The 26113-nt window shown below is 43.6% G+C and overlaps 1 protein-coding gene across 7 annotated transcripts in view; it reads right to left on the bottom strand.

Annotated features, from left to right (window-relative positions):
• The window catches only part of UNC13B (unc-13 homolog B), a 224037-nt gene that overhangs the window by 97182 nt on the left and 100742 nt on the right, over positions 1-26113 (bottom strand). For 3 of the 7 annotated variants that reach the window (XM_087777594.1, XM_087777593.1, XM_087777591.1), the window contains exons 1-3: positions 17766-18307; positions 6910-9473; positions 1820-1842 (exon numbers count right to left, since the gene is read on the bottom strand). The exons of 3 other annotated variants lie outside the window; for them this stretch is intronic. In XM_087777594.1, the coding sequence (XP_087633720.1) occupies positions 1820-1842; positions 6910-9367 (2481 nt within the window). In that variant the 5' untranslated portion in view covers positions 9368-9473; positions 17766-18307. Of the gene's footprint in view, positions 1-1819; positions 1843-6909; positions 9474-17765; positions 18308-26113 lie in introns of those variants that run through there. One more of the 7 variants, XM_087777592.1, reaches the window with a different exon arrangement.

Below are 26113 nucleotides of genomic sequence, written 5' to 3' on the forward strand. Positions count from 1 at the left end.
GACAGAACAAACAATTATGTACTTCTGTAGAAGAGAAAGTCCATAAAATGGACAGACAGGCATCAAAAAAGAAAAAAAAAATCACCAAGTCTGGAGCAGCACAAGGAAAAGGAAGAACATCCCCAGATCTGTTAGCCCTTTCCATATAAATCCATCTCTCCACATAAAAGGCTTTCTAACAATGTAACTTTCCATCACATTTAAGTACTGTGTCTATCGCATTATCCTCTTAGATAAAAAACAGATGTAAAACATGGAAAGCTGCTTTACTTAAACAGATAAGAAAAAAATCAATAATGACTTTTTGTTTGTTTTGAAAATCATCCTAACTTGTTTTCAAATACCATGCTTCATTATTAAACCTCAAAGACCTCAATTTAGCTATAGATTAATCTGAATCAGGCTAAAACAAGGAGCAACTGTTCCACTTCTAAATTAAACTTCTGGTCATGCCTAATTAGACCATTTCTTCAGGGGTATTAGCAGAATCAGACTGAACTAAATCATCCCAATTAAACTAGTCGGTCTTGTGGTTCAATGTCTTCATTGACTCAAGTATGCTACGTCTTACATGGAATCCAAAGCTGCAACTAAGCCAAGGGATTATTTTAAATTCACTGTATTCTGCAACAGCATCAATTTAAATAATGACTGAAGAGCCCCAAAGGAAGCTCCTTCCACCTGATGTACCTTCCAGTATCAGTTTTCCAGCTGCCAGGTGAGCGGCTTAAGGGAGGCTGCAGTGTTTTTGCAGTGAAGCCAAAAAGGACACAATTTGACACCAGTATTTGGCACTGGATATCTCTGCATTCCTCAAAAAGCATTAATGGACAGACATTTGCGAGTAAGAATGAAACAAAACTGTTGATACATGAGCCAATAAAGCTTAGAAATGCAAATTCATCAAACTCAAAGGATGAGATCTGCGTGGAGGCCCAAAAGCCATGCAATGCTCAGCCTACTCCAGGAAGCTGATTTAGCCCGATTCATACAACTACGGCAGAGGCAGAAGCACAGCAGGCACTGAATGCACACAGCATAGATTCAAGAAAATAAAAAAGTTGAGAATCCAAGAGCCAGAAATTTTTCTATATGAGGTACAGTTGCAAACACAAAATAAGAGTTACACAGTAGTCAACAAAAAAATTCTGTGGACGTTCTTAGGAGGAAAGAGTTACGTGTTGCCCACAGGGTGATAAGCAGAGAGGCAACCAGTCCATGAGCAGAGAGGCAATAAAGCTGTAGGTATTAAGGGAAAAGTTCTGCCATTCCCACGGGGCACATGGCCCTGCTCAAAGCAAAGTGCAGCCTGCAGCTAGCTAAAAAGGCATGGGGATCTGCAGCAGACACCTCCCAGCATCCATAGTCTTGCTTAATCTCAATAGCATAGCCCATAGTGGCACTTGTGACTTTAATCGCTGTAAGTGTACAAACCAGAAAGAGGTGGAATGAAATAACACAACTGAGGAAAAAAGAGGAAATATTTCGTTTAAACAAGATTAATAAAGAGGAAGACTGGAAAAAGACAAGATAAACAATTTGTACTCTGCTAACATGGTGCCTGTGCATTTTACACACACCCCACAGAGCACCGAGGGGAGATCACTCCAAGCATTCAATGTTTTCCTCTTGGTACAAGGTAATCCGCACTGAACAGACTCTTAACTCATACACAGTGTTAACAATTCCTACTGACAACCATAACATGCTAAACTGAATCTCAGCGCCTCGGCGGGAGCAATTGGCTACGTGAAGACAAGGCATGCACACAGAGGAGTTTCAGAAAGAGATGCTGGTTACAAGGGACAACATGTACAACCTGGAGCTCTCCTCTACCTCCTTCTGTGAAGAAAAAAGAGAAGGAGAGGAACAAAAGTTAATAGACCAGATTTCTGCCATGAGCTCTGTAAAATGATTTCAGAAAGTGGGGTAAACATTTGCTGCAAGTTGATAAAACATTTGTGCAGCGGAGAGTTTTTCCATGTGCTTCCTAGGACATACACCAGATAATTAATCTCTACCAATTTATCTTGAGTTAAACTAATCAAATTTCATCCATAACCGCACATGCATTAGAACATATGCTTTTGAGAGCTGATTTTTAGAGTTACAGTTCCTGTTTTGTTAAGAATTTCAAGTAATCTTAATATGGAATTGGAGCTGCTATTTACCACACTAGAAAGAGAACCTGTATTTATCGCAGAGAGGAACAGATTTGTTCCCCCTTTCCCCCAGACTGCATCCACTGCCTGCATCAGAAGCATCCCCCCTCCTTCCCTCCTCGCCCCCTGTACATTTTGCCCGTTACGAGGAAACTGGTAGCTCCCACGCAACACATTTTGCTTTTGCAAATACCATAATGCAGAGAGATATTTTCTGGTTTTATAAATCTAGGCAATTCTCCTCTGAGAAAAAAAAAAAAAAATCCAGAAGCCTCCCACACTAAATCTCATATTTATGGATAGGCAATTTCAAGGCTAGTAAAGTTATATGAGAGTCATACTCAAAACTTCCGGTACAGACATGATATTAAGTCTTCCAATCAGATAATTCTGCATCTGCACAAAAGAATCATATTACTCATTCACATATGAAAGATGGAGGGGAAGGAATATCTTCATGGCAACAAAGGCCACTCAAATTGGTTTAAAAGCTAAAACAGTTTTCTAAGTTACTGTCTATATGGGTGTAATTACACACATGCAATCACTAAGACAGGAAACAGAAAAGCTATTTTAACTCAATCACTAAGGAGAAGTCAAATTACTTTAGCAAATGAAGTGCTGGATTGAAGCTAAAATAAAACCCCTACTTTCCACCTTAAGACATGCCCAGATGGATCCTCATCAGGGAGGAAAGCCTCCAGACCACCCTGCAGGTCTCTCCTTCGTGAGCTAATGGAGGAGAAAACGCTGCTGTCTTCTGCATAACAGCTGGTGCTGCAGGAGTGCCGTGTTTTGACAGCCAGCTCTGCACAGGCCTGCCGACCTGGAGAGGCTGAGCAAACCCGGGGTCCATCCCAGACTCAGATGTGAACATGTTTTTTTGGGCACAGGCGCTTCTGACTGTTCCCCCCGAAAGCGATTTTCTATACCATCCTCCTGCCTGTCCCTTTCTATTAAGCAAAACCTTCTCACCTAAGCAGCTCGAATTTCACTTCAAGTCATCTGGTTTTCTCCTTTTTGCACAGTTACCCCAAAAACTTCAAGCCCAAGCCTAATCTCTCCTGACTTGGTCCCTGGGGTCGTTTCAGTGTGTCCCAGGCAGATCCAGACTTCCCTCATTCCTGGGTTTTTATCTCCTTTGTATTTGAACCAGATTCCTTCCTGATGTCTCCTGTCAAGTCTCTGAGCGCAGAAGATGGAGAAGACCTGGACTCGTGTCCCCTCGCAGGTCTGCAATGGCTCTCAGTCATGCCAAGCAGGGAAAGCCCTGCTTTAGCCCCCGGCTGGAAAACACTGAGGACAGATGGAGTCTCTGGCAGCGCAACAGCTCAACTGTAGCAAGATACCAGCGAGCATATGCAAACTACACATTTTTCAAAAGCTTATTCACTTCGCTCATTTGGGGTTGATTTTCCACAGAAAAATCCTTGACACAGACTAGCACTGCCAAATTTTAAGGCCCGAGGGCACTAGAGCTTCTCAAATATAGGTCAAACTTATTTTTATACAAGCACAAAGCAACAAATCTTGCATTAGAATCATTTTTTTTTGGGGGGGGGGAAAGGGGGGGATTATTTTGGCTTAAATTCCATACCCATCTTTGATTTCTGAGCCCCTTCAGTTTAAAGCTGTTAGGGGCTGTTTCAGGCCAAATATAATGTTTGGCAAAGCTCTGAGCAACTGCAGACAAAGATTTAAAATCTTCTGATTATGTGTCATTACAGCAGGTGTGCTCACAGCATCATCAACGGTGACTAACTTGGTTAAACCCTGATCGCAGAATTCTTTTACCATTCCACTTTTGAGCAGTCAATTTACATCTATAAAAATCACTGTCATTTCAGGGCTTTTTTTAAACGTACACAAAGTCAAACTATCTTCATCTTCACTTATGCTTTTTTTTTTTCCCATTTCTCAAATTAAAACTTTAAACGCTTGCTCAGATTTTCAGGAGATATTATTTTTTTCCTCTTTTGACTTCAAATTAAACACAACAATTATTTACATGCATCTGCCAAGTTCTAAGTTGTTCCGGTAATTTGCATCTGTGCACAACTATAAATAATTTAAACCTTTATGCCAGTGCATCATCTCTGATTCACCAAAACACACAGATTTACCAACACCTTCAAAGTTATCATCCATTCCTTTGCTGCAGACTGCTGCCAAACACATTTAATAAAATACCTTCAACTGAACTTTCAAGCAAGCATGAGTAATACAGTGGTTCAGGCTCAGAACCAAAAAGCCAGCAGGCAGAACTGGGTTTTCAGTGGACCTTACCCAGGAACTTAAAAGCCTATTAAGAACAAATTATATTTTTAAAGTTAGACATAAACACTCATCTGCAGCTGGGGGAAAAAAGCAAACCAACAACCTTTCATTGCATTCTGAGTATGATGCTTTTTCCAAAGGAAGAAAAGAGCTTGGCTCAAACTTATTTTGAGTGCAGCGAAGCAGCACATAAAACTGTTGCTTTACTTTCTTGGAAAATGCATACCAAAACAATCCTATTTCAAACTGAATGAGTATATGATTAATTTTGCTCTGCTCTACAGGCCTTGGCAATACTGTCATCCCCTTCTCTTGCTGTGGCTACTGCCAAGTGGTTATTCGCCCACTGCCTCCTTGCCCATCCTGTGCAAGCACTGCCACTTCGATTACGTCCCTCAACCTCCACTCCGGACGGGCCTGCTCCTCCCTTCCCTGCTTCCCTGCCTTGCCCTGGGCTGCTTTGATTCCTGACATCTCCTCCAGGGTTTCTTCCAAGTTGTCTCCCATTTTTCATCCTTTATCCAGTGCTTTCCACTACCCTTGACCCCTTCATACTCCTGCCTCTCCGAGCACATTTCCTACATCATGATTTCATCCCATACTTATCGTTGTAACTTCAGTTGTCCTGTCTACCATATAGATACGCCTTTACGCAAGTGTTACACAAGCATCAACTCTCTGTCACATCACTGGATGATGTTCAGGAGAACCGCACCCGGGAGGCTCAGGAGTGCCGGTCCACACTGGAGCCAGACCTAAGGCACTGACGTCCAGCTGTGATCTTCCTCCTCCTCACTCTTTTGGCTACTTCTTGCCCTGTGAACATGCTTGTACTGCTCAAACTCTGCTGAGATGAGCAGCCTCCTCTCACATTCAGAAATAGGTTATTTCAATACTTTTGTTGCACTGTGACAAATGCTAATCCAAACCACTGCCAGTTCGCTTGGGTCCTAAAATAAGGACATATGTCCAGGACTTGAGCACTACGCAAACACTACCGGGGGGGGGGAGTAAAAAATTAACAGAAAATAACAGATTTCTGAAATTTAAAAAAAAAAACAAAAAAAACCAAAAAAACCCAAAAAACCAAAAACAAATCAAAAAAAACCAAAACCAAACCAGTTGCATCTGTACTATCTATATTTTAGTAATTTAAATATTCTCTCTCTATGTATTTAAATCTATTTAGTAATTTAAATATTCTCTTGAAACAAAAATGTGTCTATATCTGTGCCAAGCCTGCTAACAAATCGTAGTGTTTCACTCATTAAAAACCTATTGTTTGCATCAACTCTACACTAAGGATGTCGTGCAAAATAAGAAAGCGAAGAGCTGATTACAAGCTTTATGATCTGCATAATTGACAAGGTCACTGGTACAGAAGTCAAATACAGACTGACAGATTGTTTCTTCACAACAAAAGCACAGTCACCGGAAAACACACCTGGAGCGAGACAACTCTTTCAATGGGAAAAAGAGCACTCTGATTATTCTGACTAGCTTTCATGATCACAAGGAGAAAACTGAGCAAAATATTTGATATAAGGAGGCTTACAGTAAGGATGTGATGATTTCAAGCTGTCGTTCCAATACCTACCACTCTTTAAACAGTCAAGCCTTTTCCCTTAACCGTGTCGTGATTTGGACAGAGATGACACTGAGAAAGTTTTCTCACTGCCTGCAGAGGGAGGGGGCAGGTGGACCTACATTTCAAGGTTAGGTTTGGTTTTACCAAATCAAGGCCTACGAAAACATGGCCCATCGAAAAATGTTGGTCATTTTTATCTCCCACATCCCTAGGAATGGGTTAACTACCACTGCTCCACTGCTGTATCAGTTCACTTCTCCTGTGGTCAAACAGTTCATTATGTGTGCTGGCAATAAGGGATGTAGCTCTACAGAAACGGAAAATTTCTCCTCTCATGGACAAGTTATGGAAACTACCAAAACACAGGTCCCAACTTTTTTTTTTTTTTTTTAATTTTGATTTTTAAAAGTCTCTACTAGGATAACATCTAGCAGTGATTAAACACTGAGAACTCCCACTTTGTGATGGAGCCACTTGAAGTCTGGATCCCCTCAACTCCCAAAACTGCAAATCTGGCTACTTATAGCTCAAATGCACATTTTGTTATCACATGTCTTAACTATTATATTTAACAAGAAACCAAGTCACGAATTCTGATGAAAAACCCTAACACCTGCTATTTTGAAAATGCACTGCAAATCTCCCCCTCTCAAAAAAAAAAAAAAAAAAAAAAGGTGAGGCTTGCTAACTTGCATTTCAGTGTGTTACACAATAAATTTTAGGGTTTTTTTGGTCAGTACTGTTGTACAGCGTATGTACTTGCCTTCGTAACTATTTGCTCGCAACTTCTAATAAACTGTTCACCCACAGAGCGAGGTGTTGGCTGCTGACTGCACAAATACCAGATTTTGACATCTTCTTAAAAACATGTTTTTGGTTTACCTGAATTTGTCTCCTCAGCGGAAATCCAGTTTCCTTCCTGCGCTAATTCTTTTAAGAGCCTCCTACGCATTTGTCTCTTTTCCCTCAGCACGTTTTTGAAATTGTTGATGCATTTGTTCAGGTAGATGGTCTCCGCGCACACCTTGTCAAGGCTCATGGGTCTGCACTCTTTTGCTTGCTCAGGTAGAGAGTTCACACCTCCTCCAAGCTCCTCAGGAGGTGAGTGCTGCCCAGCAGGGTTTTCACAGTCAGACGACGGCACCAAACTGGACGCAGGAGGCTCACACGGAACAGAGGAAAGACTGGAGGGAACAAACTGCATCTGAGCGGACACTTCGCTGTTGACAGTTGTGTTCGCCTGGCTCTCAGAGGACTGACTAGGAGGGGTTTCTGCAAAGTTGTCAGAGCTGCCACACATACCTGAACTGGTCAGCATCAGCGTATTGTCATCGTCCATCTGTAAGCCACTATCATTTTCCAAAAGGATTTCAGAATCGCTTGTCTCCAGTTTGTGAAACACCACTTGCAGGGCAGATCTGAAGTGATTAATAGCTTTCCCAAGCTTATTAGTGTAAAACTTCATGTCTACAAGATCAATGTTATCCCGGGAATGGTCAAGGAAGTACTGGGAATTTTCCAGGACATCCCTAAAGACCTGATCAGTTGGGTCTTGATCATTCAGGTCCATTTGGATCATATCTTTCAAGCTGTCACTACTATCAGCCATTTCATCTGTTGTGTGATCACAGCTAATGGTTGTCACCCCACTAGAAACATCTTCTCTTTGAACATCAACTTTCTCCACACTAGTAAATTTGCATGGGGTATCGCAGTCTGTTTCAATTTCTTCTGCAGTTATCCCCTCATCTTTATCTAGAAGGGAAGAACCATTCTCAGTGACGCTTTCAGTGTCAAGCCTGTGCTCACTACCATTGCTTGAAGCACACATCTGGCCTTCACGGCCCAAAGATTCAGATGAGCAGCAGTAATTTTCACCACCGGATTTGGCCAAATTGGTCACCTGCGAATTTTGCAGTGGTTCATGAAGGGTCTGGTGAATGTCACTCTCATCCGAAGGCTGCTCACTGCAGCTTATTGTTTGTGCTTCCTTCCCAGTTTCAGGTACCAAGTTGCTTTTCTTAGTCAAGGTTGACTTCTGCACAGAATCAAGTCTCTCCCTGACACACTGTGTTTTCCTACTTGTGCTTTTATACTTAACCTGGCATGAGTCTGTCCGAAGGTGCCCAGCTGCATCAGTTCTTTGAGCTGCATCAGGATTCACCGAGTTGTGATGATTTTTCTTGAAGCCAGACTGCGAAGAGACTGAATCCGTTTTGCAGCCCCTCTGGGCATTCTGTCTCTTTTGCTCTTCACTGGTAGCAATCCGGACCCCTGAGCTTTGCAGAAGGATAGACTTCTGTAAAATAAAGTCTCTCTGTTCACAATTGACAAGTTTCACAACTGCTGGTCTTGGTGTTAACGGCTTGCCTGTACCAACATCTGATCTATAAGCATCTTTTATATACTTACTGCACTGGATTCCATTGAAACAGTGATATTCAGACAAGAAGCTGCAGATAAGCTCTACTGTGTTTTCACCATCTTTTTCTGGGATGCCATAAAAATATAATATTGGTTCTTCCTTGTGTAGCTCCCTACTTGGCTCCCGAGCATGTGTACCCTGGCTTTTCCCAGTGGAACCACCTTGCAGGCCTTCTATCTCACTCAAGACCGTATCCACGCAGCTGGAGACTTCATCCACAGAGCCTTTTATCAAGGTGAGGTGCTGCCGGAGCTCTGCAATCTCTGTCTGGATGCGACTTATTCCCTGGAGTTCTTTAACAATGTAATCAACCACATCAGCTGAGCGATCTCTTGATTGCCGTCTACGACTCTTGTAGGCAGTGGGCTTTTCCTGGGGAAAGCACCCTTGCCTTTCAGCTACCTCCCTCCAGCTCATGGTAATGCTCAGGGAAGAAAGGTCCTGCCCCTCAGACACTCTGCCCTTTCTTTCAGAAGAGGTCTGCGTCGTACCGTCAGAAGAATTTCCCTGCAAGTCCTTCTTGTTCTGTTGAACCGAGCATGGTATTTTTACATAGCCATCCCAGTTCAGTTCCACCTCACCAACGCACACTTCGCTCGCTCCCTTGGAATCGCGTCCTCCATCCTGATGAAAGTCCCCTCCAGCAGTGGAAAATTCAGTGCTGGCGGAGCTCCTCTTTATTCCACAAACAAACATGTCCGTTTCGATCTCCACTGGGGAGAGCTGGCAGTGATGAGCGTGGTTCGGATTCTCATCTACCTGGCCTTGAAGAAGCCTCTTCATTTTGTCCCGCAGAAACAAATGGAGTTTTTGCTTCCGGAATTGCTTCCTGCCCCACAGTTTTACAACAGGTTTTCTGTGCAGAAGTGCAATTTCATTTTCTTGCTTTTTCAATCTACTTCTAGCAAACATCATCAGCAGCTGCACCTGTGTTTCTCATAGTGATACAAGCTGCACAAGAACACATCAATCACTTCCCAATGCACAACTCACATCCAGTTTTTATCCTGTCACGAAGCAGCTACCGAAAGAGGGGAAAAAACATTACAGTTTGGTTCAGACAGAAATATCCAAAGTAACTGAAGCAGCAGAATTAAAAAAAATAGCATCCACACAAAAGCAGGCAGAAAGAGGATGTGCTATTTAAACTGTACAGACATCGTCTTGGTTTTGGCCACCTCCCCAGATCAGGTCCCTCTGTGTTGAAATAAGTGTTCCTTGCTCCCTCTTCCATCCAAGAAAGTTAAAAAAGGATAAAAGAGCAATTTTGTGGCCACTCCCTTTTTCTACCAGGTTTGCAAATTACTCTAAGCTGAGCTCCTGGCAATGCTGCGCTGTGTGATTTAATTACCCCTCTGAATACAGAATTCTGACAATTATTAGGGATAGTAGGGAAAAAAAATATAGGGAGCCCTGCACATTTCCTTTCCTTTCAAGCCCACAATATTCATCCTTTCTTGCTTCAAAGCAAAGCAGAAATAAAGGTTAACTTGGCACAGTACCAGCTATCCACAAGAATTGCACAAAGTGATGTGAAGTGGCAGGAAGACTGGATGACAGATTTTAAGTGTAAAACCTTTTTGCTATTTTAATTTTTGTTCTTAGTATTTTGCTATCAAACACTAAAAAAACCCCAAAACCTCAAATCTTACAAGCTCCCAAGCTAACCTGCAGTTAAATATGCCACACTCAGCATATGTACGAACAGGCTGAGCTGACAGCATGAAGATTCTGCACGTCACTTCTACTCCAACCCTCAAGATTTTGCAGTGGATCATTTTCCCAATTTAAATCCCCTCTGTAAAGAGCAAAACAAAACAAAACAAAACAACCAAACCAAAATCCTATGTATACTTAAAACTTCCACGTGTCTTCACTGCTGTATTTACTAAGCAACATACAACCAGCTTGTTCCTCAAGAGATTAAGGCAGACCGAGACCCATACAGAGGTCCTCCTGGAGCCATGGTGACTGGAGAATGTCAATGCCTTTGACAATTCAATTTGGACTTGCTGCTAAAGGACATATTCTTTCTCACATTCTTGTGTGATTTAAGACCTATAGAACTGCTTTTCATTTTTATGACTACCTAGTTCTAAAAAAAAATTTTTTTAAGCTCCACAATGCACAAACATAATCATCACACGCAACTTTCAGCCTAACTTAAATTTTGCCAACTGCGTCCAGGTTTGCACAGGAAGGTTTACTGCCACGTTGAAAGGAACAGCATCAAGGTTTCTAACCTTGTTTTTGGTGTAGCTGTTTTAAGGCTAACGGGTTACAGTTCATACCAGTATGTTTTGTGCTGCTCCATTCACACCTTCTTTGAGGTCTGGTAACCTTGGCTCTCCTAACGTGGTCTTTGCAACCCTGAAGTCCTCTGCAGAGAGGGTGGCAAGTTGTCTGTCCCAGCAGCACCCACTGGAGAGTGCTGGACCAGGCGCTGAGCCCAAATATTTCACGCTCTTATGCTAAGCAGAGAACCAAACACTACAGCAGGTCTGTTTGCACTGAGGCCTCGATGTAAGGCCCAACAAACTCACCCTGAGCATTTTCACTGCCCAAGGGCCAGCTCCAGAGCTCACAGCAGCTTTCACCCAATGCCTCTTTCAGACATCAAATAACAATACCCATTTTCAAAGCATTAACTCAAAGTTTCTACACCTGCACTGATCCCAAGGTGCTGCAGTGCAGAAACCCTCCCTGACACATCCTCCAGCTACACCTGACAGCCATTGATGCTACCACCAGCATTTTTCTGTTAGTGAGCATTTTCATCCTCATGAATATTGTGGTTTCATTTTTGTTGTTTCACTTTGGGAGCAGGGAAGGAGAGAGTGGGTTTTGGTCTGGAGGAAGCAGCATTTGCAAATCCCAACCTCTATAATCAGAGCCGATTAATATGCTGTAACAGAGGCTGCATCTGTGCCTCAGGTTTAAGCCCCACCATCCAGCATCTCAGCTGAACTTCCATACCAAAGGCAATACTTGCCCTTGCATAGGCTAAACAAATTCCCTGTTAGATTGGTTGTCAGCTTCTTAAAGAAAACAAGTTTTAATTTTATAGAGTTTTCAGGCCATTGGTCCATAAAGATCAGGTTTTCTTTTTAAAGTCTTTCTTATCTAACTATTCCCTCATGGAACAGAGTTGACCCAAGAAATATTTGCTCAGGCTCTCTTCTTCTGCCACTTACACAGTTTACCTTTCACTTGAGTGGCTAACTGGTGTTTAACAACAGAAAAACACTTTTGCATCAACATGAAGAAGTGTCACTCAGAGAGCAAGCACCTGAATTCAACAGCAGCCAAAAAGAAGAGCTCTACAGCTGTGGCTCCCTACACGTGTTGCTTGAGGGTAGCACACAGAGATGCTCATTTCAAATACTTTCCAGCATATCAAACTCCAAGTGCTAGGAGAAAAGCCTACACATGCTTGTGCAAGGATTCCCTCAGAAATCTGTGTTCGTCATGCTTCCTTCCGCACGCAGCTTTCAAGGCACCAGAGGGGTTTAATGATCGTTTTAGTTTAAAAAAAGAAATCAACTCAGGCCGGCGTTAGTTCTCATTTCTTTTGCTGCAACACTTAACAGCAGCAGTTTGTTATGGGGAATGCTTTTGCCTGCTGAACACTTACTTGTAGGACTGCAGCCGTTCCAAAGCAGGCAGCTCAGTGCAAACACTACAGTGCTGCCATTTTTGTTTGTATATATAGTGTTTGTGGTATATATACACGTATGTATGTGTATTATAGATATACACAAATACTTATTTCATTAGAGATTTTAAAAAAACACATTTGAAAAAAACATTTGATTTCAAATACCAGCAATACCTTTCCAGCTTGCCCCAAGAGGGACAGAAACTGTTTCCTCCCAGGCTGGGAACAAGGGCAGAGCAGAAGATGAGGACGGCAGCTCTGGCTCAGAGGGAAGCGTCTCCGCCTCTCCCCACAGTGGGTAGAAGTGAATGGAAATCTCTGTTTCCACCAAAGAGCAAAACACTGCCCACTTACAAGAATGCCAAGAAGCAGTAAGGGAATCGCCCTCTGTGCACCTCTCCCACAGGCTTCCTCCCTCTGCTCCCTGCCTTCTGCCACCCCAGACCCACGCTCAGGCCCGGAGCTCTGGATATTCGCCTACTTCATCCCCTGGGCTGGCCCCACAGTGCCTCTGCACCTCCTGCCAGGGTCCGTCACTCCTCCTCCCCCTCCCAGGGCTGTGTGCGTGCTGCTGTTCCCTTCCACTGCTCCAGGTGCTCTGCAGTCACTCGTCCCTATAAAGATCCCTTATTCCTCTAACGTTGCCTGTGTTAGGGCCATGCTTCTTTGCAGCACAGAGGGGCAAAGTGACAATGAAAGTTAATGTGGGTTCAGCCAGGGGAAAAAAAAAATCTGGATGCAAATCCTTGCTGAAGTCTTTGTCTCTTCCAGAATCACTCCAGGAGTCATATTAACGCATGACAAGAAATTAAGTCTTTAAAGAAAGAGTATTTGCATCCTGGTATCCTGCCAGACGCTGCAAGCCCTCACTGACTACACAAGCTTTGTTCTGACTGCCTTTTTAGCAGGCATTTCTCTCCAGGAGAGCTCCATCCTCAGTTCGGCACGGAGCTGTCTCTGGGTGTGCAGGCTGACGAGCAGCATGCCCAGGTACCACTATTTCTACACCCCCCCACTTCCCAAAAGGAAGCCAGGCTCAAGCTAAGCAGCAGGAAGACATTGCTGGCTTTACTTGGGGATGTTCGGGTTGTTTTGCTATTCCCATGAGCACAAAACTGACATATTAAGATTTTAAACAGGGGAAACGGGTGAACTACCACAAACGCTGCACAGCTCATTACCTTGTCACCAGGCACACTTCTGAAATATCTTTGTAATACATGAATAAGTTACTTTTCCTCATGACATACGGATTTGCAATGACAATAGGAAGAAAACCATTGCATGCCAGCATCAACGAGTGAGGAAAAAAAGAACATGAGAAATCCCATGAAGCAATAAAATGCAGTTATGAGATTTCTGCTCATCAGCTGGGGATCAGTCGTACCTTACACTTACAGCGCTCTGTGGAAGGTCAGGCTCTCACCAGAGAGAGCAGAGCTGGCTGCAGCCCCCTCTGAGCAGCATTTTCACTTCTGTGCGTCACTGGACAAACGTGGATCAAGAGAAAGGCAGCTCTGCAGTGCCTTCAGCACTGCCCCACACAGCAGTGAGCTGGCTGCAGACAAGTGGAAGAACAAGGGCTGAGAGCACAACCCCTGTGTCCACCAAACCTCTGCTAAAATGAGGTTGGTCTAGCTTTTTACTGGCTCTCTGGTTTTCACCACACGAATGGAAATACTGAGACCCTTTTACCCCACACCGTCATGTTAGAAGGTGCTGGTACCCCAGGGTAGATGCGATGTTCAGAGCCAGCAGCAGAGAGGAATAAAACCAATTAACTGTGATCAAAAAAACATTTCACAGCAGCCTCTGTGGCTATCGACTCATGCCACCATGGCACTGAGTGGAGTCTTTTGGATTGGATTATATTTACAATATCTTCCACACAAAGTGGTATTGCATTACCTGTACTAGCAATTACACTAGGAAAAGCAATAAAATGACTGATAAATGGTCTTGCTACTTTATAAAGAACCATTTAAACATGAAGAATACCAGTAACTAAAATGCAGGACATTCTGGGAAAAAAAGGTTTTGGCAGTAACAAGAGAAAGAAATCATGGTTAAGGCTGCCATAGCAACATCGCCCCAGCACTCTGCATGCTGAAACATCGACTCTTCCTGGGAATATTATAGCATTTTTAAGCGCATTAATTGCCGAAAGAATCCTAACAACAAGGCTTGACAGAGATATGAAAGGTTACCACTGCTTTGCTGATGTATGACTTCTGGAGGTGAGCATGCAATTTTCTAATTAACATGATTAGATTTAATTTTGGGTTGGATCGTACCTAAACACAGCATTATTGCTTGCTTCTGAAAATGTGTCTCTTTTCAAACCTTCTCTTGGTAATTAACAAAAACCTCTAACTTTTGAGTCCTGGCTTGAATTATCAGAACAAGAAGGTACTGAGCTGAGCGCTCCTGGGTGAGGAGCAGCAGGACTGGAGGACAAAACGTGCTCTTGAAAAATGTGTTCTTCTCAGGACATTTCTGCTAAAAGTAAGGTGTAGAAGAGACGCGTGGCACTTCACAGTGGCTTGAAGAGGAAATACATCCATGCTATTGAAAAGACAGTAGTTACAAAAGGATGAAAATCCTTTTAAAAACAAAACAGTGTGAGCAAAGAAACTATTACACAGTCCCTTGGTAACCCTTTCACAGTCCCTTTGCAGCCAAGCCTCAACCTAGGTTCTTGTTCAGGAGTTACTGCACGAGCTGCAAAACCACATCCCAGCCCCACTTGCAGAACTTTCCGAAATCTTTATGCACTTCCAATGATGTTTTCCAGGCTTCATCTGTACATACATGTTCGTTTCAGTAAAGCTGAGCAAAAACCACATCAGAACACTTCAATGCAGACATCAATGGGAGCCAGCCTATCACGTTTTAGAAAAAACACACTTGAAACCTTTCCAAAGCAGTTTGGTAGATGTGACAAAAGGTCAGGTTTGGCCAGTCTGTCACCCTCATGGTGGAAAACTGATCCGGGAAACACTGCATATTGGCTGAATGAATTACACTGTTCTGCACCTCCCATATCACAGTTATTTCTTACCTTTTACAGGAAACCATTCAACTGAGGGGAAAAAATACCTCTGAATAATGTTTTGCTGAGTGAAGGAACAGTAAAAATCACTAAGTATGAGGTAAAACACCCACTGAAGTGTTGCATGTGCATTCGCCAGTGTAAAAAATTCTCTTGCGAAACAGCATGAAATTAAATTCATGTAATTAAAGAGTATCGCTACATAGTGGAGCAAGGAGATAGCACACCCTGCCTTAACTCCTTAATACCCCCTACAAACGTAGGGGATGCCACCAAAGTTGCTAAGTGTGACTCAGCTTTCTATAAAATGGGACGAATGTTGGTCGTCCCCTCAGCATCACTTCTGTGACCACAGATGGAGAGGGATTGAGATGTTCAGGCCTTTTAAGCCCAGCTGTCTTGGGAGCCCCCAGAGAACACCTCGGCACCAGGCAGCCCTGCCGTTCTTCGAGATGTGCTCATTCCCGCTGCAGCCACATCCTTTTATCACAGCTTCTTCTGCAAGCTAAAAGCGGCAGTGGCTGGCAGAGCGATGCACCAGTTGCAGTAACAAATGAGGTCTGTCATTACCTGGTGGCCAAGAAAAGGCATCCAGAGACAAAAATAGGGGCTGTCCCCAAGTGCCGAGGGAGGCACAGACTGGAAGCCGCCGACCGTGGAAGTGCAAGGCTCATGCCTAGCCTGCAGCAAGCTAAGTCTGAGGCACCTACCTAGTTCTGAGACCAGCCTGTGCTGAGAAACAGGCAAAAAGGATAACTGACTGCTAAAAAAAGAAGAGAAATCACAGCTGCTTCTGCCATTCTTACGTAAAGTTACTTCACTCCTTGGCAGCAAATAACAAAAACTGCTGATAGCTGCTGCTCCAGTTAAGAGCAAACAGAGGAGCAATTAAGTTCAGCAGCCCCCTTATTTCCAGGGCATGGGGGTTTTGTACACAGCTGAATCAATGAGTAAATGGTTTACCCATAACCACCTAAAGCACCAGCTGTTCCTTAAAACAGATTTTTCCCAGGTCAGCATCCTAAGGACCAAGCATTATATTGAACAGATGAGCCAGGAGCAAGAATCAACTTTTTGTTTAAAGGAAACAGCACTAAGAACTGAAGCACAAGCACTGGAGCATGCTGACAAGTTAGCTGGCCTTGGGATCAGGGCTGTAGAAATGCCTGCTAGGCTTTGGGGAAAGGTTTCTGATTACTCAGCTGCCTCTAACGGGAGAGCAGACAGACAGCACTGCCAGTGCAAACCCACCACTTCTGCTTTAAATAAGGTTCGCTTGCACCATTATGAAAGTGCTGAAGGATGCTAAGAGCTCTGGTTTGACTAACAGAAACAGAACATGCTGTACCTTTCCTCTACTTGTAATCCAATTTACAACCCAGTGCTGAAGCAATAGTGTGAACTCTAAGTGCTACATTTCTGACAAGAACCACCAGGAAACACTCATTCCTAAGAATTTTCTCAAAACTCTGATTACTCACTGAGGAGGTCTGGAGCTGGTCTTCCAGGCAACGGTGCCTCAGCTCACAGGGACGCTCTGGTTAGGGGAGCGACAAGCAGCACTCACCAACCCAGGGCGATAAATTAGGAGATCCAACTTTTGTTGTCAGGGCAGTGCTAGCACAGCTGCGGTACAGACTGGTGCTACAGGAGCTTGCTCACTGCGTCTGACCTGTCCTGCGCTCCTTTAGAGCAGACGCTCAGCAGCGTTCAGCCAGGCTGGGTGAAGGTAACGTAGGCAGCTGATGGAATAATTACGGTTTTCCAGCTCATGTTGCTAAACTTCAGCACTCTGCAACTAAAATCCTCCTGGGCTGAAACTGCAGCTTTACTTCTATAAGCTTTCTGCTTTTCATCTTGAGGACAGAAGACCTTAGCATTCTGTATTATAAAGTCTTGATCTTTATCCCCCAAAGGCTCACTCCATTAGCAAAAGAAAGCTGCCCATATAAAAGGACTGAAAACTGAAAAGATATCTGAAACAGTCACACCATCTGCTCTGATTCACGAGCTTCTACAGCATCCTCATCGTTCCTGCATGCCAGTCATTTCATCTCATCTCATCAGCTCACAAGCTTCTCAGCATTGGAAATGAGGCCAATGACAAATACTCTGGGTTAAAAGCAAGCCTGTTTTAAGTGACATTTAAGGAAGAAACAAGCCTGTAATTTAATTACTCTCAAGCTATTTGCTTTTCAAATGATCAAATTCAAATTATCCCCAAATCCCTTTCCCTTTAACTCTTCTTCACATAGTGATGTTGATGTCAAATTCCAGCTGAGACACAAACCCTCTTAACAGAAAAGTAGGAGAAGTAAACAGACACAACCTGAATTGTACCAGCAATAAGACATCTACAATTAGCGTCTAACAGGTGAACACAAAAACTAAGAAATAGAGCATACAAATGAACATACTAAGAGTAAATTGTTTTTACAAAGCACGTGTTTAAATCCAGTCAGCTTCCAATGGAGCTATTGTATTGCTAAAGTAAATACACACACACACAGAGCCCACTCTAAAAATAAAGAACAATTCTCCTTGGTTGCTGCCTACTTGCAGTTTATACCTAGCCATTTCGCTTGTTCCAATCATTCACTTACCTTGCTGCTTCAAAATAAAACAAAAGGTTAAAATGTAAAGGAAGTGTATAGAATTAATAGAAAACTACAGAATACAATAGCTTGTTCTCATAGAAAAGACAAGTCCTGAAGGATTCCTAATCTTGTTAAAGGTGCACCAGATAATGAACTTGCACTATGGAGGTTATCAACATATTGCTGGTGTCCCATCTCAGGTACTGGGGAAAGCAACGTTAAAGGCACCGAGAGTATCCCATTCCACAGCAGCACTAGGATGAGAAATCACGTAAAGTTGAAGGCATGTTTTCAAGGGGGAAAAAAAAATATGCAAACAGCTACTAAAAATCCAAAAAGCAAAAAACAGCAGAAGCCAATAAATGTAAAAGCCAAAAATGCAGAAATCCTGTCAGCTTCCAGGAGTATCCCTCAACAGAAATTCTTTAGTTCACCACCACAGCGCATCTTTTCCCTTTCTCAGGCAGTACCAAGTACAGTTAAAACTTCATCCTTCTCTTCAGTTGTGACTCAACAGAAAATATTGTACTTCAGAGGCAGAGAGAAAGCTGTGCAGCTATTGCTACTTTACTCCTCCTCGTCAGCTGCTTACTGCCTAGCTCCTCACACACGCAGCCTCCCCGCTTCGCTTGCGCACCAGCACTCCTTGCCTCGAAATGATTCTCCACTTTATTATCCATTCAGAAGGAAATACGAACTGATGGAGCCAATCTGACTAAAGACAAAACGCACTCCTTTGGCATTACGAGAGCAGGCAGTACAGCGCAGCGAGCCGATCTGTGCTGGAAAAGCACTCTGCCTGACTCCTGGCATCCTGCAGGACTGCGGAGCAGGGGGGCTGGGGAAAAAAGCCCAGCACTCAACATAATTAACCAGCTCCAAGAAGATTCTTCGCCCAACGCTGATATAGATGTTTATTTTTATATCTCCTGTTCACCCCCAGGCTAACCCGCAAAATTCAGTGATGCCCTCGCTGAAATGAATTGTATCCAGTTTCCAAGGAAGACTAGCACCAGTTCTGCTACGAGCGTGGGGGATTGAACACCCGGTGATCTCGCGTTTCCCAAAAATAAAAGTCACATTGTTACATAAAAGAATGATTGCAGAAGTGTTGTGCACAGAATCAGATCCACTCACGTTGTACTGACACTTCTCTCCTGGGAGTGAGCAGCAGCAGGCACTCATTCTGCAAGAAGTGCCTGCATTAAAGGCACGTAAGTTATGTGCCCCACAAGTTGCTCCAGGGGCACCCAACACACTGCTGCTAAGAAAGTCCTCCTGGCCAGTTAGTCCACTTTCACATCCTCCTTTTCACAAACGCTCCTTTCATCCTGTCTCCCTTCTCCACGCACCCAACACAAGCACCCACCTCCTTCCTAAATGCTGTTTCTCTGCCTTTAGCACCAAAGGCACTGTATGGGAGCTGTGCACATTTCCTGGTTTTGTTCAAGGACAACTCATTGCATCTTTCAAAGCAAAGTCTTTTCACAGCGTCAGGTGGGATATTGAAGAGGCCTATATGACTTCGCTGTGGAAATGCCACTATCCTCCCATCTGCTCCAATACCTCCTACCTCCTTGTGAGCCAGCCTTGCTGTGAATGATACTTCCCCCCCAATCTCTTACCTACACCAATATCGACGTTTATTCACCACCTCCTCCACAAGCATCACTACGCTCCCAGCCCTGCCCTCGCTGCACGGGATATTCTCCTGGCACCCTCTACCCTCTGGTCCAACAGCTCCATCCCAGCACCCTGCTGAACCATCAGCTGACAACAACCAGGCTGGTGTCCCCATCAGCTCGTTTGTTGGATGGACATCATACCGGCAGCCCGATGCCATGGTTGACAATACTGTGTCTCATCAGCACCACTAGTGAACAGTACCCCTCCGCTCTTTCCATGTGCAGCCCCTTGCAGCCAGGCACAGCAACCAGGCCACCGACCTCCCTTCAGACCCCCTGTAAGGCTGGCATTCCTCTGTGGTCACTCATATCCTCCATGCCCCACAAAAACCCTCTTTTTACTCTTTCCCTTGCTGCAGGGGCAGGGACCATAGGTGAGATTTTCAGACGTGCTTTAGCTTTAAATGGTTTTAAGAGTCTGACCCTGAGTTTCTCATTATACGTTCGCACCCTGCCGGGAGAACAGGGCTCCTACCCAACTGAGGGCACCGAGTTCCACTGCAATAGAAATGATTGCTGCTAAACACACCAATTATAGCACTTGAGCTCAGAGCCAAAGCTCCATATCAAATTCATCCACATAAGGATGAAGACTGCCCAACTGAGAAAATAAAAATGCAACCCAGGATTTGTGCAGCACTTAGTATCTCCAAAGCTCTGCATGTGAATAAGACAAAAAAGATCTTGCAAGGGGTCTCTTTCACAGCAATAGTTTAAAAAAAAAAAAAATTAAGCATCCATCAGACAACTCTTTCTTATTCACATTAACTCTCTATAGCACCTGAAGCATCCATTAGACAGCCTCCCAGGCTTTTACGTGCCTTACTTTTTCCAAAGATGCCACTACAGGTAGTGCTGATGGAATCTTGTTGTCACTGCCTCTGACCTTGACATCTTTCTTCCTTGGTCTTTACCCATCCCTGCAGCCATCAACACCAGACATTAGCACATCCAAGTCAAAAATGTACTGGGGCCAAACACGATCCCCCAGCCACACCTCTTGAGACCCAAAGAGCCTCTGCAGATTTCCAAGCACTATCACATAAAATCCCAACACTCCCATGGCTGCCTTATAAGAACAGGAATAGGAAAAAAAAAACATGGAAAAGGCAAGCAAGTCTCATTAGGGAAAGAAACAAAAGACCACTAACGGAGGTCATGAGTAATGAAGTGCTGGAAAATGTCACAGCCCTCACCACAGCTCACAAGGAGCTGGACAGGAAAACGTGGCTATGAAAAGACAAAAACACAGGTACCCTCACAAGCAAGGAAGACTGCACCTTTCAAACATTTCAAAACCCTTGCCCAATGCACAGGAGATTGATACAGGCTTTGCTTTTCAGGGATGTTTTGTTTACTGAAGTAATGAAGATAATTTGGACTCGGGAAAAATAGGCACGACTTCCATCTAAAAAAAGCCTATGAGAAAGGGTGTGCTTTACCTTAAGGCTCAGAGCACTGAGTTATTTGCCTTCTTCTGGAGAAATAAACTTCCACTTAAAAATTTAAATACTTCTTACTGCAATTTTTTAATTCACCAACAGATTTTAATTTTAGGTTGAGCCAGCAGGGAGTTATTAAAACTGATAAAACCAAGGCTCAGCTATATAGGCCAAATGCTTTGATGTCTGCGAGGTATACATTACCCCTTCTTTTTTAATCCTCATTATCTATTTCATTCCAACTTCCTGCAAAGTACTGAATTACTGATAAAATTGTAAAAGTAAGCAATTCCTTCACAAGCACAAGTGGATTAACCAAAGGAAAATGAGCACCCTTCGAACACAGGTCCTGCTCCTCCCTTTCCCACACTCACACCCCTTCTCCCTGCAGGAAGACAAGCAAGAATGCTTCTAGTGTCCTGGCTCTTGGGGAAGTACAGAACTGGGGGGGCTAAGTAAATTAGAGGATAAGAATGTTACCTAGAGAGATGAAACAGAGGGAGAAGAGGGAAAAAAAGACCAGAGAGAAGAGAGAAAAGCCAATGGAGAGAGCTTGTCTGGAACAGCAGAGAGAAATTCTGCCCAGCTCACACTCAGCTTTAATTCATCTCACAAATGGCCTCAGACATCTCTGACCCAAGAGCTCTCTAAAATAAACATTTTATTTGTTTCATTGGAAAAAAAATAAGAACCATCTGTCCCAAATGAAACTGCCTGCTACATCTCCCTAGAGACAGAGTTCTCAGTACTGTAGTTTGGGTTCAGAGCTGCATTAGACCTTAGAAGTTCAAAGACGCAGTATAAAGTTTATCAATTAATTCAGCAGTGAAAACATGCTATTTATTACCTTCTTCAAAGCCACAAGAAGATCAAATCAACCAGCGGTCTAAAGACTGAAGTGTTAATGAAAAAGCAGCGACCTCCTGCTGTTTGACAGCTGTCCTCAATGAATACCAGCTTTGAGGAGCTGTGCATCACCACAACCTAAACAGTGCTGCTGTGACAGAAGCCTGGAAGAGAAGAGACTGTATATTCCAAGGCATTTAAAACTACCCTGTCAATGCCGTTTCTGTCATTACAATAGCTCCACAACACACTTATGACACATAATGCTTAAGATGCTGCTTTCAGATGAAAGAACAAGTTTCTTTAAGCAAGGTGTCACTCAAAGCACTGATTCTTTCTTTTCCCCTTAGGAAAGGGTAAGGCAAGGGTAACCTGTAAGCTTGGAAGGGAACAAAGGCACAGGTCCTTCATACAGCACCCCAAGCACCTTGGAAACTGATAATGGCCGGGCATTGGCCTTGAAGCACTTGAAGAAAAGGAAGGAGACAATCTTCCCCAAAAGTTCTCCCTCCTGAAAAAGGGTTTATTCCTCCCATAAAAGAAAGAGGTGAATTATTTGGCTTATAGAAGGGCAAGAAGAAGAACACTGGCATGTTGAAAAAACTGCTAAAGATCAGAGATACTGGGACTGTTTACCTTCCAAAGACAGGCCATGTTAAGTCCCTCTGTTGTAAAAAGGTGAGACCAAACCACTGGCTGACTTGTCTTCATATGAAATATGTTTACACTCCATATGTTAACATTATTTGATTGTAAGGATGTCTGCTGAACCCTGAGAGATGGACATTTCTGAACTAAGAGAAGGAAAGACCATCACATAGCCTGGGAATAAAAGATATTTCCAAGACAAAGAATGGAGCAAGATTCAAGGAGTGAGATTTTTATAAGGTTAATGAAAAAAATGAGTTAACGTAGCACTAATACTTTTGCAGGGCTACAAATCTTTACATTTAACAGTTTAAGCCAATTTTTATCAGGCAGGTATTGCAAAGAGACCTTACAGCTGCCTGCAGTGAGTCCTCCTACCTCCTTCCTTCCCTCTGAGGCTGCTGCCACCCCACCAGTCAAAAATTCCTCCTGGGGCTAGAACACATTTACTCTGGCATGGGAAATTTTAAGGTGCAAAATCCTTAAAGGGGTGTTGGTCATAAAGTTAGAAAAGCTCAGATTAAAATCATCCTCCATTTGATTTGTTTATAGTCATCACTGTCTCTTGCAACAACCGACAAAGCCTTTCCTAAGAGATGATCCAAAGCAGCCCTTTAAATGCATAGGCTAAACCTGCTTGCCCCATTCTTGCTTCTGCATGGATGTTGGCACTCCTGACTTTTGCAATACAAAACCAAATACTACCAGCTCTGCAGCCCAGCAGCTCACAGAAGAGGCTGTTTTATTCCTCATCCAGTAAGTTCCAGCCACGCCGGGGCACAAACAAGCCTCACCTCCTCAGAAGCCACTGCCGAGACAGTGCCAACCCCACTCGTCACAGCCCACGCCAGCCTTCAAAGTCAGAGTCAGGCTTTAAAAGCAAAGCTGTCTCAGGTGACAGGCTCTGGCATAGCATGTTGTCCCCTTGCGCCCCAGCAATTACAGACGGTAAACCTTCCTCAAATGTGCTGCTGAAAACAACCGAATGCCCCCAGAGCTCTTGTCCTGAGTTTTGGCGGCCCATCCAAAAGCGTGGAAATCCTTCTCTAGCTGCATTGTCATTCTCCGTTTTTAACCAAGAAGTACAAGTAGAAGATGGACTCTTAGCAAATCTGTGCTGCCCTCTGCAACTTAGCTGATTCAAAAATTTTACCAACTGGATGCCCCCATACCAGAAACAACTGTAATACTGGCTTTTAAACTAGACTCAGCTTGAATACCTTAGGTCAACAGGCAGTGAGGAAGCATTTATAGCAGAGAAAACTCTCCCTCTGCTGCTTCCTCCTTCAAATTACATCTCTCTCCCTCCTAATGCCATCCAAAACATAAGGACTTGGTATTTCACAAAATTAGAAAATTCCAATCAATGTCTTAGTTGCACATCTAATTAAATAATCAGCACCACCAAAATGCAAAGGCATCTGAGCACAGACATATGCTGGAGGTGGAAAAACCTTAAATTATACTCTCAATTAGAGCTGTAATTGCTTTTTTGATCAAGAAACCTGGGAAGGAGAAGTTGCAGATGCTGTGAAATGCAGACCTCAGGTAGACATAACAGCCTTTAAACATGAACTTGTTGAGGCAAGCAGAAGGGAAGTAAACTATTCAGCATTTCTACTGTAAATACAGATAAAGAAATTACAGGCTTAACTTGCACCAGTGGAAAGCTAGGTTAGGCACCTGGAAAAGCTCTTAATCATAAGTATAAGTGAGCATGGATTGTCTAAGGAAGCTACAAAGTCTCTATCCCAGAAGGTTTTAACAAGAGGGAGTACGTGCATTTTTCAGGAATGCTTTTGAGGAAGATAGACGGTCTAGTTAATCTCTTCACATACTGCCCAGGTCTCGGTTTTATTGCTCCTTACCTATATCGTTGCAGAACCTGTCTCGGGTAGGAAACCACGTGGTAACGCATATACCTGCTAACAGGCACCAGTGTGTCTTAACTTTGTGTGTAATCTTGGCGTGCTGTTAGAGACCCTGGTGCTAGCAGAGTACCGTCACCCCTTGCAGTTCACTTCTCCAATGATAGAAGATGAAGGCGCATTGCTCCCCACAGACGGTCTGCATGGCAACCCAGATGTCCACAACACAACGGCTTAGTTCAAATACTGTAGAGCTTGTTTTTCTACCTGAGCATGACAGTGAGAGCAGGGAAATGGTCTCTGACAAAACTGTTCGTGCATTCTGCAAAAGGTAGGTCCAACATATAAGGATTTGGCAACAGGAATTCAGCACCTTGATCCTACAGGGTAGCACCCAGTATGAACTCAAAGGCAATTCCTTCTCCAGTTGGAGGTAAACCCCTTTCTCAGCGAACAGAGAGGGTGTCCTACTGCTCACTGAACAAGACACTATTTAATATTGTTTCCTTCATGTTATTCAAAGCACGACCACATGCACCATTTATTGTATCGCAGCCAGGCCCTACCATTACATGCAGTCACATCACTGTTACATGCAGTGGGCTAAGGAGTATTCTTTGCACTCATCACCATATTACTCAAGTAATTCAAGCATTAATTGGCGTTTTCATAGCATACCTGTGAAGTGAAAAAGTACCCGTTACAAGCGAAGAGAGAGGGCAGACTCAAGTCAAGACCTTTTTCTCTGTTTGGACAGCCATCTCAAGGTAACAAAAGCCTGACTTTTCAGAGTACTTAAGTTTGGAGCATATCAAACACTATGAAGTCTGGCTTCCAGCTACTTCACTTACTGCTCTGATGGCTCATTTCCAGCATCTTAAGTCAAATAACCAGAAATCAATTAATGGATCACAGGGAAAGGCAATGGAAAAACCCTCTTCAAAAGCCACCCTGGCTTGTCCGGCATCACGTAACAGTGTGGCAGGGGAATAACAACTAATAACCACATGGAGCAATGCCCAGCTACCTCTGCTGACGGATTGCTTCCGCTGCCAGCACTTTCCTCCTCATGTGCTACAGATGCACCAACTTCCAAAAAGCAGGGGAAGGATCTTATTTACTACCCTACCTTCGTCTTCATGACTTCTGGCTTAAATAATGTGCTTTTCTCTGTAGGTAGGAATAATTTTGTATATTTATATTCCCTGCAGAAGGCAGCACTTGATTAATGAACAAAAATAGCCCATAAATATTTGTTATGAACCACATATATGCCTCTGTCAGTCTCTGAGGACACTGTTAGCGTAGGTACTGAACAAGGAAAAAGGGGCACTGCCACACCACAGCTCTGACAAAGCTGACTCCAGCAATCACATCCGTATTAATAAGCTCAGACACAGCTTTCACACCTCCAGTAAAGGCACTTGACAGGCTCTACCAATGGGCCTGAATTAACTGGGTCTAGAAACCCAGTCAGTCTTCTCCCCTGACAGGGAGGGACAGGGAGGAAATTTAATGCAAAAAAATGAAAATGACTGGATTTAGAAAGCCTCTGCAAGGGGATGAAAATTGCACTACAAACCAGGCTTTGATTAGATAGCTGACCTAGGTCAAGCGACTGAGAAGCCAATTAGCCCCTTTGGCAAGTCCATGACAGGAGGGACAAGCACAGTTTGACCAAAACACACCCAAATACTGAGCAGGGATGGTGGGGGGTCATTCCAGTAGCTGCTGCCCCTGCTCTGTGCTATCAGGACACGGAAGCCACCCCACCTTCTCCAAAACTGGAGACAAGTTGATGTCAAGACAGGATGAAAAAGGGATGATTCTAGCAGCTGTACACAGTTGTATATTAACTTCCTATT

This window comes from Nipponia nippon, unplaced genomic scaffold (genome assembly GCF_047370975.1).
Source record: "Nipponia nippon isolate SJK-2023a ecotype South Korea unplaced genomic scaffold, ASM4737097v1 scaffold_40, whole genome shotgun sequence".
Lineage (NCBI taxonomy): Eukaryota > Metazoa > Chordata > Aves > Pelecaniformes > Threskiornithidae > Nipponia > Nipponia nippon.